This window comes from Notothenia coriiceps, unplaced genomic scaffold (genome assembly GCF_000735185.1).
Source record: "Notothenia coriiceps isolate Sejong01 unplaced genomic scaffold, NC01 NC01_scaffold00022243, whole genome shotgun sequence".
Taxonomy (NCBI): domain Eukaryota; kingdom Metazoa; phylum Chordata; class Actinopteri; order Perciformes; family Nototheniidae; genus Notothenia; species Notothenia coriiceps.
The window spans coordinates 8,239-23,475 of record NW_011354944.1 but is presented as its reverse complement, the minus strand read 5'-3'; the positions used below and the strand labels follow the sequence as shown (position 1 = coordinate 23,475).

General features: G+C 41.0%; 1 protein-coding gene across 1 annotated transcript in view; it reads left to right on the top strand.

Moving 5' to 3' along the window:
* Nucleotides 1-15,237, top strand: part of LOC104953884 (protocadherin Fat 4-like) — a gene marked incomplete at its 5' end in the record, with an annotated part of 49,455 nt that overhangs the window by 28,771 nt on the left and 5,447 nt on the right. The window contains 7 exon segments of the mRNA XM_010780916.1: nt 1,095-1,199; nt 1,589-1,896; nt 5,593-5,678; nt 6,549-6,608; nt 6,610-6,726; nt 7,161-7,285; nt 9,479-9,696. Coding sequence (XP_010779218.1) covers nt 1,095-1,199; nt 1,589-1,896; nt 5,593-5,678; nt 6,549-6,608; nt 6,610-6,726; nt 7,161-7,285; nt 9,479-9,696 — 1,019 coding nt within the window.

Genomic DNA, 15,237 nt, shown 5'->3' with positions numbered 1-15,237 from the left:
ATTTCACACATTTACCTCAGTTTTGAGTTGTTTGATAAATGAGAAGCTTTATAACAAATCCGATCAGGCCTTTTGATTTGGAAACTTAATGAAAACACTGTATCATTACCCCTTGATACGAGGGGAGTAGATTTTAAGTGGATTTACTTCGAAAAGTCATTTGAGTGCATGTTGTCCTGCCGCTGACTGCATCTGAAAGAAATTTTCAAAGCAGGCTATTAACCTCAAGTCAAGTCATTACTGCCCCTTTTTATTATGACGATAAAATATTACCACAAATCTCTAACGTTTCATCAAGATGAATTACCCTTATGAATAAATGCACCTATTGACTTACAGTAGTTTGCATGCCCTCACAGTGAACTCTCAACTTCCTGTTTTCACCGCCTGGTTTTTGGCACTGGAATCAATCTCCATTAAGCAGCTTGTCTCGGGATTTACAGACTAAAATATATTTGCAGAATGTCAGTGTTTTTGTATTGTGCCATGTCTGGACCATATATTGCCTTGCCCCTTTATTTTTATTATCCGTGTCACATTTCTTATCATGATGTACAGTTGCACCAACTCATTTTCATGTTGACATATATATGTGACAGTGATTTATGTACATTTGCGACTGTTTCTCTTTCTGCACTGCAAAAAAAAGCCTTATCCAAACGTAATTTGAAAATCTGATTATTCTTAGTGAGAATAATCCGCCAATTGAGTGAGATCATGATTTCTTTCCAAAGAAAGTTTCAAGATGTTTTGGATCAAGTGATGTCATCTTGGACAAGTAATGTGTATTCCTCAATAGCATCTCTGAAGTTTGGATGGAGTGAAACTTCACTAAAACAGATGAAATTACATCTTCTAATTATGTATTTTATGGTTGTTCTGACAAACATTTGATTTTAAGACTCGCTACAACTCTAAATGAAGTGTTGGAGCCCAGATTCTTCCTTTTTTTTGCAGTGCATTTCTCATCTGTGATGTGATGAAAGGCCTGCATGACTTGGCCTGTGGGGGAAAGTGAACTGAGTTCCCCTCGAGGTTTTCCTGTGTTGTCTGCCACCCCATCCATTTTAATTTGTGTTGTTCTGTGAACCCAGGCAAAACGTGTGATTCCATCATCAATCACTGTGAGTGTAACCCGTGTTTTAATGGCGGGTCCTGTCAGAATCTGGTGGATGAATATCTCTGTCATTGTCCATTTGGTAAGTAATAGTAGGAAACTTTTTAGGGTATTAGCGAGCCTGGGTAAATTGAAAAGCAAGATGTTTAAGACAAGCAATCTCCCGCGCTCCAAAAGTCATGCTATAATAATCCCATTACTTAAAAGGGGCTACTGTCATTTCGTTTTGTGTCTCCATTTGTCATGATTATTATTTCTTCTGTCATCATAAGCCTCCAATATGGGCAAAAAAAAAAATGTAAGGATGCAAGATTATGATCCAACATCAATGATATCTGCTTTGGTACTACTGAATACAAACCTTAATATTATCGCTCGATAAAGATTCTGTTTTATGTGTAGATATTTTTATCTCACCGTAAATCATTCATTGGCTTCCTCTCTGATTCCTCTTTTGGTTTCTGTCCTCAGGGGTTTTCGGCAAACACTGTGAACTTAACAGCTACGGCTTTGAGGAGCTCTCCTACATGGAATTTCCGTCTCTGGATCCCAACAATAACTACATATATATTAAGTTTGCTACCCTGAAGAGCAACGCGCTGCTTATGTACAACCACGATAACCAGACCGGAGACAAGGCGGAGTTCCTGGCTCTGGAGATCTTCGAGGGACGGATGCGCTTCTCCTTCAACTTGGGAAGTGGAACTTATAAACTGATGACTATGATAAAAGTTTCGGATGGGCAGTTCCACACAGTCATCGCCAGGAGAGCTGGGATGGTAAGAACGTCTATTTTTATGGTAGATATTAGCTTACAGGTTTTTAATGGTGCATTCTTGAAAAAACACCACATGGTATGGACTGACAACGTGTGCTGCACTATCTATAGCATTTATGTCCTGTGTTTTATTGCTAAAAACCTGCATCGACATTTGGCCTTAAATTCTCTTTTACACCATCAGATGATAATTAAACTTCCCCCAAACCGTGGGTAGCTCAGCTTATGGTTTTCAAGGTTTGTAATTAAATTTTATTGCTCGTTGTGATTTACAATTCGAGGATCCAAAATGGCCCTGAAGGTTGAAACTCTGTCTCCTGTGCTCTGAATGAGAGGCTTCGTCCTGCCAGCAATGCAGTGGCAAGCAAAGAGGGGGAAAAAATCCAAGCAGGCCCTGTCAAAGCTTCTATAATGTAACTCTCCTGCTGGACTTCAAATCTGTCATTTCCCACCATGCACCGAGGCTTTCATAGGAAGCTGGTAAAATCGTTAAATTGTCAGCTTTGAGAAGGTGCAGAGTGACGGGATGGAAAGGAATACAGCAAACGTGGAGACTGTCTGCGTCTATTGCCCTGCAAATCAAATGCAGTGGTGGGCATGTAAGGGCTCTTGAAGAGTGAGACAGAAATGGGAGTGTGTCGCGACTCAAGTGGCGAGTCCCTCAGGCGTTGTAAGTGAACCTGATCACTGTGTTTGCAGAAGGTGCTGTGGGTCATTTCGGTGGTCAGGCTTGAGGTCTGCTCTCAGTTCCTGACTCCTGAATTCTGAGCCAATGTCAAAAGCAGACAGAAACCACAGACACGGTCATGCACTGCTTCACTGCGAAGGCTCCAAGTAATCAGAGGGAGCAGAAAAGTTAACAGATACTGTTACAATTGGAATTATAATCAGCGTCCAAATCCGTTTAATTGTCAAATGCAATAAATGACACACAATTTTCCTCGGCACAATGAGTTTCACAGCAGTAGGAATAATAAAGCAGTTTGCCAAAGTATCAAATAATGGATGGGTTCAATATGTAGACTGATATGAATGCCAATAACATTGTGACATCATTACTGGTTTTAATGCAAAAAAATCCGTTTTCGATTTGAACCTGGATGAATTCAGGGGTAAAGCAGCACCATTGATCACATTAGAGAAGTTGATATGATGATTTTGTAAGCAAACAGTTGTCTATATTTAACAGATGGGGATGACCTTTGTATCATTTGTATCTTGAAATAATATTATCTCAAGATACAAATGACTGAAATGGAAAATAAACTCTTTAAATAGCACTTTACGTTAGTCGGTGGTGGAGACCAAAACTGAGCAAAAACGATGGTGAATATTGGAATTTCATTGGTTCAACACGACTCAAAGTAAACTACAATTTCATCCCCATCTGCTAAATATATGTATATATACATCATACATAATAAGGTATTATCTCAAGATAGAAATATGTGCAGAATAAAGCAACATAAAAAAGGCAGAAGCCTCAAGATGTCTACTCTGCAAAGCTGGAGAGGAGAGAAAGAGAGGAGTACTGTAAATGACATTTGTGCGAAATTAGATTAACGTCAATTAGTGGTAGAGTAACAACAAACATGTGACAGTAACGGACTGGAAAAGATCACAGATGAGAACTTCCAAGCAAGAACACAGCTGCTTGTTGATTTTAAATCCGTGTTAAGGAGGAACAAACAACAACTTCTTCTATGAATGAAGTTTGTGAAATGTAGTTTGACGGATTAGGACTCGGCGTAGCTGATTAGCATTGGCAGCTAATCATCAACCCCTTTTTATTATTCTTCCCAGAAACAAGCTGAAAACTAATGCCTTAAAGTCATTACTCAATGCCTGCACCACAACAAAGAGCAATGCTATGGTCTGTCCATGATATTAGTCATGGCGAAAACAATCCAGTGGCGCTTTCTTCATATTTCCTCAGATGTTAGCCAAGCACAAAAGCACGCTCCTCATCTTTTCGTACATTCGTATTCATTTCCAAGAGGAATCCTTGAGATTCATGTTTTCTCCACAACAGTGAGACACTTGACAGTAACTGCACTGTATTTAAGTTGTGGATGGAGTCCCTTTGATCACAGGGAGAGACATTAATAAGATGTTCATGTGGATGTGACGTTCTTTATGGCACTTTAAAAATCCTCCAGTGTTTAAAGCAAATATGTCTGGTTGTTCCTCGCCTTGCTTTTGTCACAGTATGTGCTTTATTCTTTTTCTGTATACGTGTCCATGTGTCTGATTCAAGTGTGACTCAAGTGTACTGTGAGGGAAAGTGTGTGTGTGTCTGTATGTGTGTGTGCTTGGTGGGGTCGTGCTCCCCTGGATGATTTGTGTTGGAGATCCGGGCTGGTGTGGTCCGTGTTTACTTAAGATCCAGGAGAGGTTGAGCATGATTGCCCCGGTTTTTCAACACTTTTCCGGACTTTTTTCTCACCAGCCCATTTATTTTCTTCCTCGTAGGGTCGTTCCCTCTCAGAGCACAGAGGGAGCAAGAGAATAACCCACATCTGGACAAAAGCTTTGTGCCATTAACGGGAAATGGGAAATGTTTTGCTGTAGTGTATGGCATTTTCTTATGCCATTCTCCCATCAACCCCTGTTATGAATTGGTGAAAAATAATTGTCCTACTTGCCGTTTGGTGGGCTAAGCTCAAGCTAACAAAAGGGCTTAGTTACACAAATTCTCAGGGAGAAATAATTGTAGCGGTTAAAGTAGCCCCTAGTGGGCTGAAGCAGAACCCTGGAGTGAGAGTCATGCTGCCGTGCATACGAAGATGTTCAGTCTGGAAAAAGGTTTTCAGTCATAAAAGATGTGCACACAAAAAACAAAACATTTTTCAAAGGATTTTTAAATATAGTCTTGCTGTCAGAACCTCAGCAAAATAAGCATTGACATGAACATGTGTGCAAATCCTGTGACCGTCATTCATTGTGACATTTACAGAATGTGGCTAAATGCACGCTTTGTTGTCTTTTCCAGACCATTTTCAATGTTTATGGAACATTTCAATATTTTTTTAGCGATGCGCATTTGCTTTTCTGGCAGAGTAACATTAGAAGATTGATATCACTCTCATGTTTTATGCTAAGTACAAAGCTACCACTAGCAGCTAACTTAGCTTGGCCCAAAGACCGGATGCAAGGGGGAACAGCTAGCATGGTTTCATACAAAGATAACAAACTCCAGCTACCATCACTGTTAGATATATTGGTTCTTCTTTGCTTTACTACCACTCTCATGTCTGTACGCTGAATACAAAGCTAGCAGTCACAGCTAACTTAGCTTAGCACAAAGACTGGAAACAGGGGGAAACAGCTAGCATAGCTCCAACCAACAGTAACTAAACCCACCCACCTACACCGTTAGATGTGGGTGTTTTTCTTTGCTTTGATTAATGAGCATGTTCTACATCATTCCTCAAAAGTATTGACTTTCCAGTTATACTATTTTCTAGGGAACATCTGGAGTAGTAGGCTACCATGACAATGTTTGAACTAAACCAGCACAAGTGACACACACACACACACACATGCACCTGATTATAAAGATGGAGAAACAAAGAGACTGTCAACCACAGTCTACCAGAAATAGTTGTTTTAAAAAGGAGTAATTGACTGAAGCATTGCGACTTCACAGCTGTTTTTCTGACATGTGATATGCGTGTGTGTTTCTATCATCATATAGGCTGCATCGCTGACTGTGGACCAGTGTGGTGATGACCAGGAACCAGGCTACTGTGCTGTGAGCAATGTGGCAGTGCACACGGACTGGTAAGAATTCAAACACACACACACACACACACACACACACACACACACACACACACACACACACACACACACACCACATGCATGACACAGATGTTCTGTTTCTAGGATCCTAATGTATACATTGAAAGAGCGTTGACAGTTTAAGGTCCTAGGCTTGGAAAAGTCAATGCATAATGAAATTGTCCGTGTCTGGCAAAATAATGGAAAGTATGACAGAAACAATTGTTTTTCTGTTGAAGATGTGGTTTTAGTTTACCCCATGTTGTAGCATAAGACAATGTTAATGGAAGAGAAGTAAGGCAAGAAGTAGAGCAGAAAATGAGAGGAGGAAGAGTTGTTTCTATTTTGCATTCCGAGAATGAAATTGAAGTGTCAAGCACAAAGTCGAAATGTTGAGAAAAGAAGCTAAACATTTGAGCTAAATCACACAACTAGCATTATTGTTTAGAAGTTCGACTAGCTTTTATATGAACGTTATAAAAAAATTCTGTACTATACCGGTAATCATCTGGCTGCCCCACTGATTCATATCTTGATCCGTTTATGTTGTAAACTTTCAATAAATGACTGGAAGATCAATGCTTCTACACTCTCTACTCTGAAACGCTGTACATGTGTTTTGCGTGTATATGGGTGTGCGTGTGTGTGAGAGAAAGAGAGATTTGGCAGATGAAGAAAGGGCACAGAGGTGTACAGACGGTGAAACTCGCTGACCCACAGTGTCTTTCTGTGGAAGTGTGTGTGTGTCTGTTAGTGTGCGTGCGTGCATACTTGAATGCATTGGATTCTTGTGCATACGTAATTTTGTGTCTGCGTGCATTTAAGTCTCTGTGCCTCTGTTCATATTTGTGTGTGTGTGTGTGTGTGCAGGATCCTGGACGTGCAGCCCAACCGGCTCTCTGTCGGAGGCGTCAGGTCAATAGAGCCCGTCCCATCGGCGCGGTCAAGTCGCCACCCACGACTTTGTGGGCTGCATCATGGAGTTCAACGTCAACGGCCGCCCGCTGGAACCCAGTCAGGCGCTGGCATCGCAGGGCATCCTTGACAGGTCGGCATAACCCCCCCCCCGCCCTTTTACTCCCGTTCACCCCCTCCATCATCCCCCTCTTCTTCCCATCTGTCCGTCTTCTCTAACCTTGTCGACTCTCGCTGTGGGACATCTGTTCACACTCCCAAACCCTCTCAAGAGTTTTTAAAACGTTTTTTTTCATAATGCACATTTTTGACGGGGGAAACCAATTGCAGAATTCCGGAGATTTCTTTTTTCTTCTTTTCTGTCCCGCTGGTGAATACTGAGGCGAGAACAGATCTTTTAATATGCAAATTACCCCGGGGTTCTTTATGTTTTGCCGCACGGGGAGAGAAATCAAGGCTCATCTGCCCCGTTTCTCTTTCTGAGCTTCTTCTTTCGGCGGACCCCCCGGCTGCAGACTGAGCGTCTGACTTGTCAAACTGACGTTGTGTGTGTCGTTGTGTGTGCAGATGTCCGAGACTGGAAGGAGCCTGCACCGCCAGCCCCTGCAGACATGGGGGAACCTGCTTGGATCGCTGGTCCTGGCAGCAGTGCCAGTGCGTGGATGGCTTCACCGGCAAATTCTGTGAGAAATGTAAGTACATCCCTTTGAAGTTTTACTGCTGAGTCTGCACTTACTAAGGAATATTCTATAATGATTATTTATGATCCTTCCCTCATGAGTCATCAAACTGCACTATTTAGCATAATATAGACCACATCACTGCAGCTTTATTTCAAAGTATTTGTGTATTTCCTTTTGTAACTACTACAAATTGTTTTCTACTTTTTATTTATTGAATGAGTTCACTGGATCATACATTTACTTTGTTCAAAAATAAAAACGTTTTTTTACTTACAGTGTAAAAAAACAAGACTGCTGATTATTGTATGCCTTTAATCCAAAAGCAAAAAAAAGAAATATATATTTAATAAATGTATAAATACTCCACATCAGAGGACTTACACTAATCTAAGTACGCTACTGTGTAGGTGTTACATTAGGTTCAGCAACGTTGCATATCATCAATACCACACTTATGTTGAAACCTTATTATTACCGGTAAGTCTGGTTACCTCTGCACTTCATTCGTCTCTGTTCACCATCGGGTTTGAGCTTGCGGTGAATCGTTTGATTTGCCTCACGAAAGACGATCACAGAACTTTTCCTTTCACAAAACTGAAGCGTACTCTCTCAGTCTTGTGTTTCATCTCCAGAAAAGAAAAATATAACCAGGAAGAAGAGAGCAGGGAATGACAAGTAGGAACATCCTCTCCACAGAAGGAAGCAATGAGGTCTTAGAGAAATGTAAAAAATGTTAAGCCAGTGCCGTGCCTCAGATCCTACCAGCCATCTTCATGTTGTGGTTACAGTATATGTTGTAAATCTTACCCATCAGTCAGTGTCTTAGCTGAGCTTATCCCTGCATTACAGCAAAACGTGTGCTGCTAGAAGCCTGGCAGCTTTCTGGAGGGCTGGTTGGTTAAGTACTATCTCATTCAAACTACAACCAAAATGGATCTTCACCAGAAAGGTCCATTTTGTGAACTGCCTATACTTACACATTAGCGCTGTTTAAATGTGTTTTGTCCAAATATGAAGCTCATACTCAGCAGCACAAATGTGTGTGTCAATGTCCACCAAAGTATTCCCACAGATGTAAAAACCCCCTGATTCACCAAACAGATTTTGCCACAGAACTTTGACATTTTCAAAGCTGGTGTGGCGTCATCTTGAATCCAGCCGCAAACTCAGTGACCGTACGATTTCGCTTTATACTGCTCTGTGCCGTTTATTCAAGAAATTATAAGGGAGGGAGAAGGAGACTGGCATTCATTAACATCAGTTACATTCAATTGAGCATTTTACATTATTACAAACAAAATACGTATATTTTCATTTTAATTGAGTATTTAAATCAACTTTGAAGGGGGAGTTGCTCTGCCCTTTTGATTGAGACTCTCCCCTGGTCTTCACATTTCAAAAATACATTTGTTTTATTTCTTCATTTATATTTTTAATGGCTGCCAATGTCATACTCGTTAGGGTTAATCTGACATCATATGAAAGACACATTCTAAGGACTGTTTTCTGGATATACTATTTATCAACAGTACTGTATAATATCTTAAATAAAAACTTGTTATAAGGCTGAATCTTGAAATGTGACTTCAGAAAAACGTGAACATGTCACATTCTGGTATGCAACACGTTTAGGAAAAGGTGTTCTGCCTGATAAGTAGCTTTCCTGTTTGCCATCAGGAGTTGTATATTGTGGTCATAGATACGCACCGTTCATAGTATATTTGTCTAGAGCTAGGGGGGGGGGATAAATGGCCTAAAAATAAAAAAATTGGAAAATGATTACGCCCACTTCAGGGATGGTGCATTGGGTCATTTGGGAGATATTTTGTATTGGGAGTTGGTACCTATAGAGCCTTTATTTCTATACAACCATTTTCGTAGAGATATTGTGAATAGGGGAAAAAGAGTGATTGAATGTGACTTCCAAGATGTATAAAACTTATTTTCATCAAGCAATGACCAGAAATGTGTTGGATTACATTTCCACTTAAACTATTAATATGAAACTCTGAAGCGAGTGTAGTTTCATTGTCTCTTCCACTTAGGGAAGACATTTGAAACCACTTGTGAGAATGTAAGGACCAGTTAGTGGTTATGGCACTCGGACTAGGAAAATAAATTGCGCCTTAAGAGGAAAAATGTAAGTTTTACAGTCGGCTGTGAAAAAGGATTACGTTTACTCTCCATCTTTCTGTCCCGCAGACATGACAGCGGACACCGCCCTGTCCCTGGATGGCACCGGGCGCCTGGACTACTCCCTGAAGCAGGGCCCTAAACGGGACGTCCTCCTGAAGCAGGCCCTGCAGGGCGCGACCTCTGACCCCGCCGGGCCCAGCAGCCTGGAGGTCAAGTTCAGGACGCGGAGCAAGAGCGGCACTCTGCTGCACGTTCAGGAGAGCAGCAACTACACCACTGTGAAGGTGAGGGGAGGAAGAGTTAGACATGTTCAAATGATTTAAATATTGCTGCTTGTTTGAATAGCAGTGGTGATAGAAGTAATCAGATCCATTAATGCTGGAAACTGACATTTTGTTTAGAAGAATAACTCACTATAATGTGAATCAAAACAGTGATGTAAATGCATAATGGAAAGATGATAAGGTAATACAACTATGAGAGTTATAATACACTATGATCCTTGCAAAAACAAAACGTCAGCAATTATGTAAAAGAAGCGATACTACAGTGTAAAAGTACAAAAGTATTCGCATCAAATTATATTTTTAGTACCAAAAGTTCAATTACTGGTCGTGATGAATGGCACAAATAAGCACCATATAGTGTTCATAACTTAAATGTTGCACTTGGTAAAGCTATTGGTACACACACTGGCTAGTTTTACTTAGCTTTTAGTAATGTATATGTCATTGTCACGGCTGGAGGGCAAGGTACACAGGACCCAAATGCAGACTATCCAAATCCAAATACTTTTATTGCGGAACGAGCAACAAAGTAAAATCAGGCATGGCAAAACACAAAAACCTTCTAACAACATCAATAATCCCACAAAGACCAACAGAAAAACCAGAACCTAAATGCACACAAACTAATCAACTGAACAAGACACAGGTGAGAGGGGAGGAGACAACACCGGGGCACCAGGTGCACACAATCAGCAGAAACAGACAAGATGGGAGGGGAAACACTTCGCGTCGGGCCGAACCACGCCCCTTAGCTGTGATATAATGAGCATATACCACGGCCTGTCGTGAGCTATTGCTAAATTATAAGCTAAATCTGCAAAGTAATTAGTCACTGAATATGTAAAATAAATGTGAAAAGTACAACAATTGCCTACAAAATGTAGTGGAGTAAAAGTATAAATTATCTAAATTTGAAAATAATTAAGTAAAGTACAAGTACCTCCTTTTTTAACTTAAAGGTCCCATGTCATGCTTTTCCGGTTATTACCCGTCCCCTTGTGTGTTATGAAGGTTTTTATGCATGTAAACGGTCTGCAGAGTCAAAACCCTCAAAGCACACCCTGTAGCGAGTAAAACTCTAACACAGAAAATACCTCCCCAAAACGCCTCGTTGGAGATACGTCACTGTCCATTGATTCTTCCGGGTACGCATGATGTCAACCGTACCCGGAACAAAATGGACCAATCCGTGGAGCCGTTAGTTAAGCCCCCGCTGATTGATCCAAATTGACCTATCCACGGACTTCCTCACACACACACTCAGTGCAGGCAGCTCTGCTGATCTCTGCTCCCTGGCTGCAGGCTGATAACAGACANAGTTGGATGTTGATGAGGCCCAGGAAGAGCCCTTTGACTGAAAGGGTTTAGCCAAAATGCAGAGGATCGCTTGAAGGAAGATTTGCATGTTTAATTTTAATGGGACTTTTTGGAGGGAAAAGGGCTCTTTTCATTTAACATTGGACTTTGTGGGGATCTCTGGATGGGGGGTGCATTTTTGTTCATTATTTAATGAGTTGGGTTGGGGGGGATGAGTAACATTTAACTCAACATTCGTACTTTCGTTCTTCAATAAAATAATTAAAACTTGTTCTGTTCCACTAAAAAACTTTTTTTTTTTTTTTAAATCTGTTGAAATGTCATGTTTTTTTGTTTAATTTTGCATCGAATATTTCCAAAATTCCCCAGCTTAACTTCCCATGGAAACTTTCCAGAAATTCACCGGAAACTTTCCGCCCCTTTCTCTTACTCAATATCAAGCCACACTTATTGTTTTTACTTCGGCTGTGACTTTGTGTGTGCTCAGGGTGAGTTTGGCTGTGTTTCACTGTGTATCGCTAAACAAGGAAACAACACCTCCACGGAGCTCAGCGCGATTCACAACGTCCCGACCAATCAGAGCACACTGTGCTCACAGGGAGGGTGGGGGCTGGAGCTACTGGAGCTACAACGAGTCGTTAAAGGCAGAGAGTGAAATTCAGTGAATACACGTAGTTTACAGAGATGCTGTATGAGAAACCAATGTGAGTTTGGAAAATTGCACAATATAAATCTATTCTAGTAGACCTCAACAATGGAATTATGATCAGTGGAAATGGCCATGACACTTGAGATGAACAGTATACAGAGTACGTACTGCGCTTTAATCGCACATGTTTACTTCATCATTATGTACTTTCCAATATTTCCATACCCTTCCTTTTTTGAACAGAAGCACTGCTGTGAATACCTCTAAATTATGAAAGGCATCACCCCAGGTAGTAGTTTCACTATAAAAGCCTTTGAGGGAAGTAAACGTCGCTGAACTGTTGCAAGTGTTCATGGGAGGAAGTCTGGAGTTTGCATTATCTGCACACAACAGCAAGTTAATATAGCCAACCGGAGCAGATGAAAGAATGGGGAGTCTTCCTCCTGAAACATTAAAATACACTTAAACGATAAATAAAGGTTATTTCGGTTGAAGTAAATCCTGCCAACGACTGACAGTGTTCCTGCTGTTTGACCCCAATAGTTTTATAGTAGTATTTTTTATGTTGTGTGAAGCAAAAGACCATTTTCCTCCAGATATACAACTGAAGCCCCTAAAAACACTTCACATGCACATCCAACCACAACCATTTTCAACTATTTCATTTGGAGAATCAGCACAAATAATATGTGAGCTGTTAAAGTAATAGTTTGGACTTTTTTAAATGAGTTTGTATTCAACCAGAGTCACTGTGATACCTACAGTTTTGCCCCCATTTTGGAGAAAAAGTCTGAAAATAGCAGCAAAACCTTTTTTAGACACCGGAAAAAGTAAATTTTTGTTAAAGTTCTCGCTTTATTTAGGATGTTTTCACAGCTTTATTTTACTGTGAGACAGCCTTTTCAATCAGGAAACTTAAGCTGTTATCTCAGCCCAAAATCACCAGACTCCATTGACAAAATAAATCATGTTTCCTGGCAGAAGACAGGAGTTGCTGGTTTACTTTTGCATCCATCAGTTGGTTTGTTTGTGTTATTGTGTGAATCCAAACGTTCACTTTAAAACACCAAAGTAACATTCCTCCACAAACAAACTCAGCCACACACGTCCCCATGTGCAGATAGTGGTATTTCCCTAAATTAAAAACATCATGATTAAGATTCAGCTTAGTTTGGCATCAGCTAATTGGCCCGCTAATTTACCAGAGCAACAACTGTTTATGTAAGCATCCGCCAGCAGCCGTACTAGCAGACTTGGAAAGACTCATTAGTGAATGTGTGAGCTATAATTAGTTCATGATTAGCCTCTGGTGCCAGGACACAAATCATCTCTGGCTCATCCATTTGTTTCAAGTGACACAGCAGAGGCTCTGCAATATGGCTGCCAGATGATTTGTTGTATCACCAAAGGCATTTAAAAGTGTGTTGTGTGCAAACATACAATAAGCTGATACTAATATAATGAATCCTTGCTTGAAGAAGATTGAACTTATTGTCATTACGTAGCACAGGTACTATGTAACACAATTGTTTCTCTGCATTTGACCCATCCTAGTGTTAGGAGCAGTGGGCTGCCATTATGTACGGCGCCCAGGGAGCAGTGTAGGGAACGGTGCCTTGCTCAGGGACACCTAGGTAGCACTTGGTCTTTCCGGGACTTGAGCTGGTGACCTTCCAGTTGCCAAGCCAAGTCTCTATGGACTTCGCCACCACCGCCCATGTGTCTGTGCATGATTTCAACTCTCCTTACTTTTAAAGGGGCCCTATAATGCTTTTTGGGGTTTCTTCTTTCCTGTTGTGTGTTATATAGGTTTTTAGGCATTTGTTTACTTCTGGAACAGTTCAATTTCAATGCCTGAAATAACTCCATTGACCTCCTTTGTTTACTTCTGGAACAAAGTGACATCAGTATGTAACACTGTCTAGCACTAGAACACATTGTACGTGATGGGCTAAGGGGCGGGACATCTCTAAGCTTTTGAACAATCACAACAGAGCCGGCCAGCTAACCAATCAGAGCAGACTGGGCTCTGGTTTTCAGACAGTTTGCAGCACAGGCAGTATGAGATGAGAAATGAGCATATTAGTACCCCTTTAATCACAGCAGTTATCACCCACACTCTGTCTAACCCGCAAACTCTGTGGGGCTCTTTTTTCTTCTCTCATCCTGTTCACCTCCCTTCCCTCTCACCCATTTTGGGCAGCTGCCCAAAGAGGCCTAAGCGCTCATTCATCCTCTTACATTTTTCTTTTTTGACCCTCTCCGCCCTCATCACCAGCGACCCCTTCCCACTTTAGCATCAGCCTTTCTCTCTTATGAATTTGTTTTCCGGAGCCTGAATCTCCATCACAGCTTCCTAAACAATCTGAGGAAGTATTATAAGTACCATGACGCCTAAAAAAGCAGGGACGCGGGGGAAAACGTACTCTCAATGCACGTTTGTCGAGAGTCTGGATTATATATACTGATATATTAAAAAAACAACCGTGTTTAAAGATGTTTAATAGATAAACTTGATGATTGGTTTTCCAGGTTTAGTGCAGGTTTTCTTTGGCTTTGGGGACTTTCCGCTTTTCCATTTTAAATCAATTCTTCCGGAAGCTACTTATCATTGCTGATTTTTTGGGTCTTTGAAAAGGGAGTAGAGTGGGATTACTTTTCCATCGAATGGGGAGTACACATATGAGATTACCATACGCACGGTAAGCCGCAAATTTGTTGACCGTGCCAAAGTGAGCTTGATTAATTTCTTTTAAAGGCGCTCTCTTGTCCACTCTTCAGGAAAGAGGCTTCACCAGTGGGTGTTTTGAATGAGCGTGTTTCCTCTGAATTTGTTGTCAGTGAGCTTCTGGTCATCATCTGGCTGAATAACATTAGCTGCACACGAGTTGTGAGAACATGATTTAGTGCAGCGCGTCCCGCCGGGAGGAAGATTTATGAGCGTCAAGCTGCATTTTTGTTTTCGATCCCTGACCTCAGCATCAGATTGTGAACGCAGAGTGGTTGTAATTCTGCAGGGAGAAGGCTTCCTCTCATCGCTCGTGATTCGTGCTGACATGATAAGTCATTGCATTAAAACACTGCATTTTTAACCCTGTGTCTCTCCTCAGAGAGCATTATCTATCAAGCGCTTGCAATTATTTATAAGAAACTGCAGATTCATCAACCGTCTTATCCAGTCTGTCTTCTCTAAGCCATGATGTGCAGTTTAAAGTGGATATTAAAGGTCCCCTATCATACTGTTTTTCATCAATATATTATAGGTCTCAGATATATACAAAACACGTCTCTGATCTGTTTGGCGCCAAACACCAAACAGATCATTGCAGTATTACCCATAAACCCCTCTGTTTCAGCCCTGTTTCAAAAGTTATGATTCTCTGTCTGTTACTTTAGATGAAAATAAGGAGCCCCTCCCCACGCCCCTCTGAGAGACATTTGTTTTATTTAGAGATGTCCCAATCCGATCACGTGATCGGGGATCGGAGCCGATCAGGTTATTTTCAAAAGATCGGAATCGGGAGAAAAAAATCGGGGATCGGGATCTTTTTTTAAATTTTAAAATTTTAAAT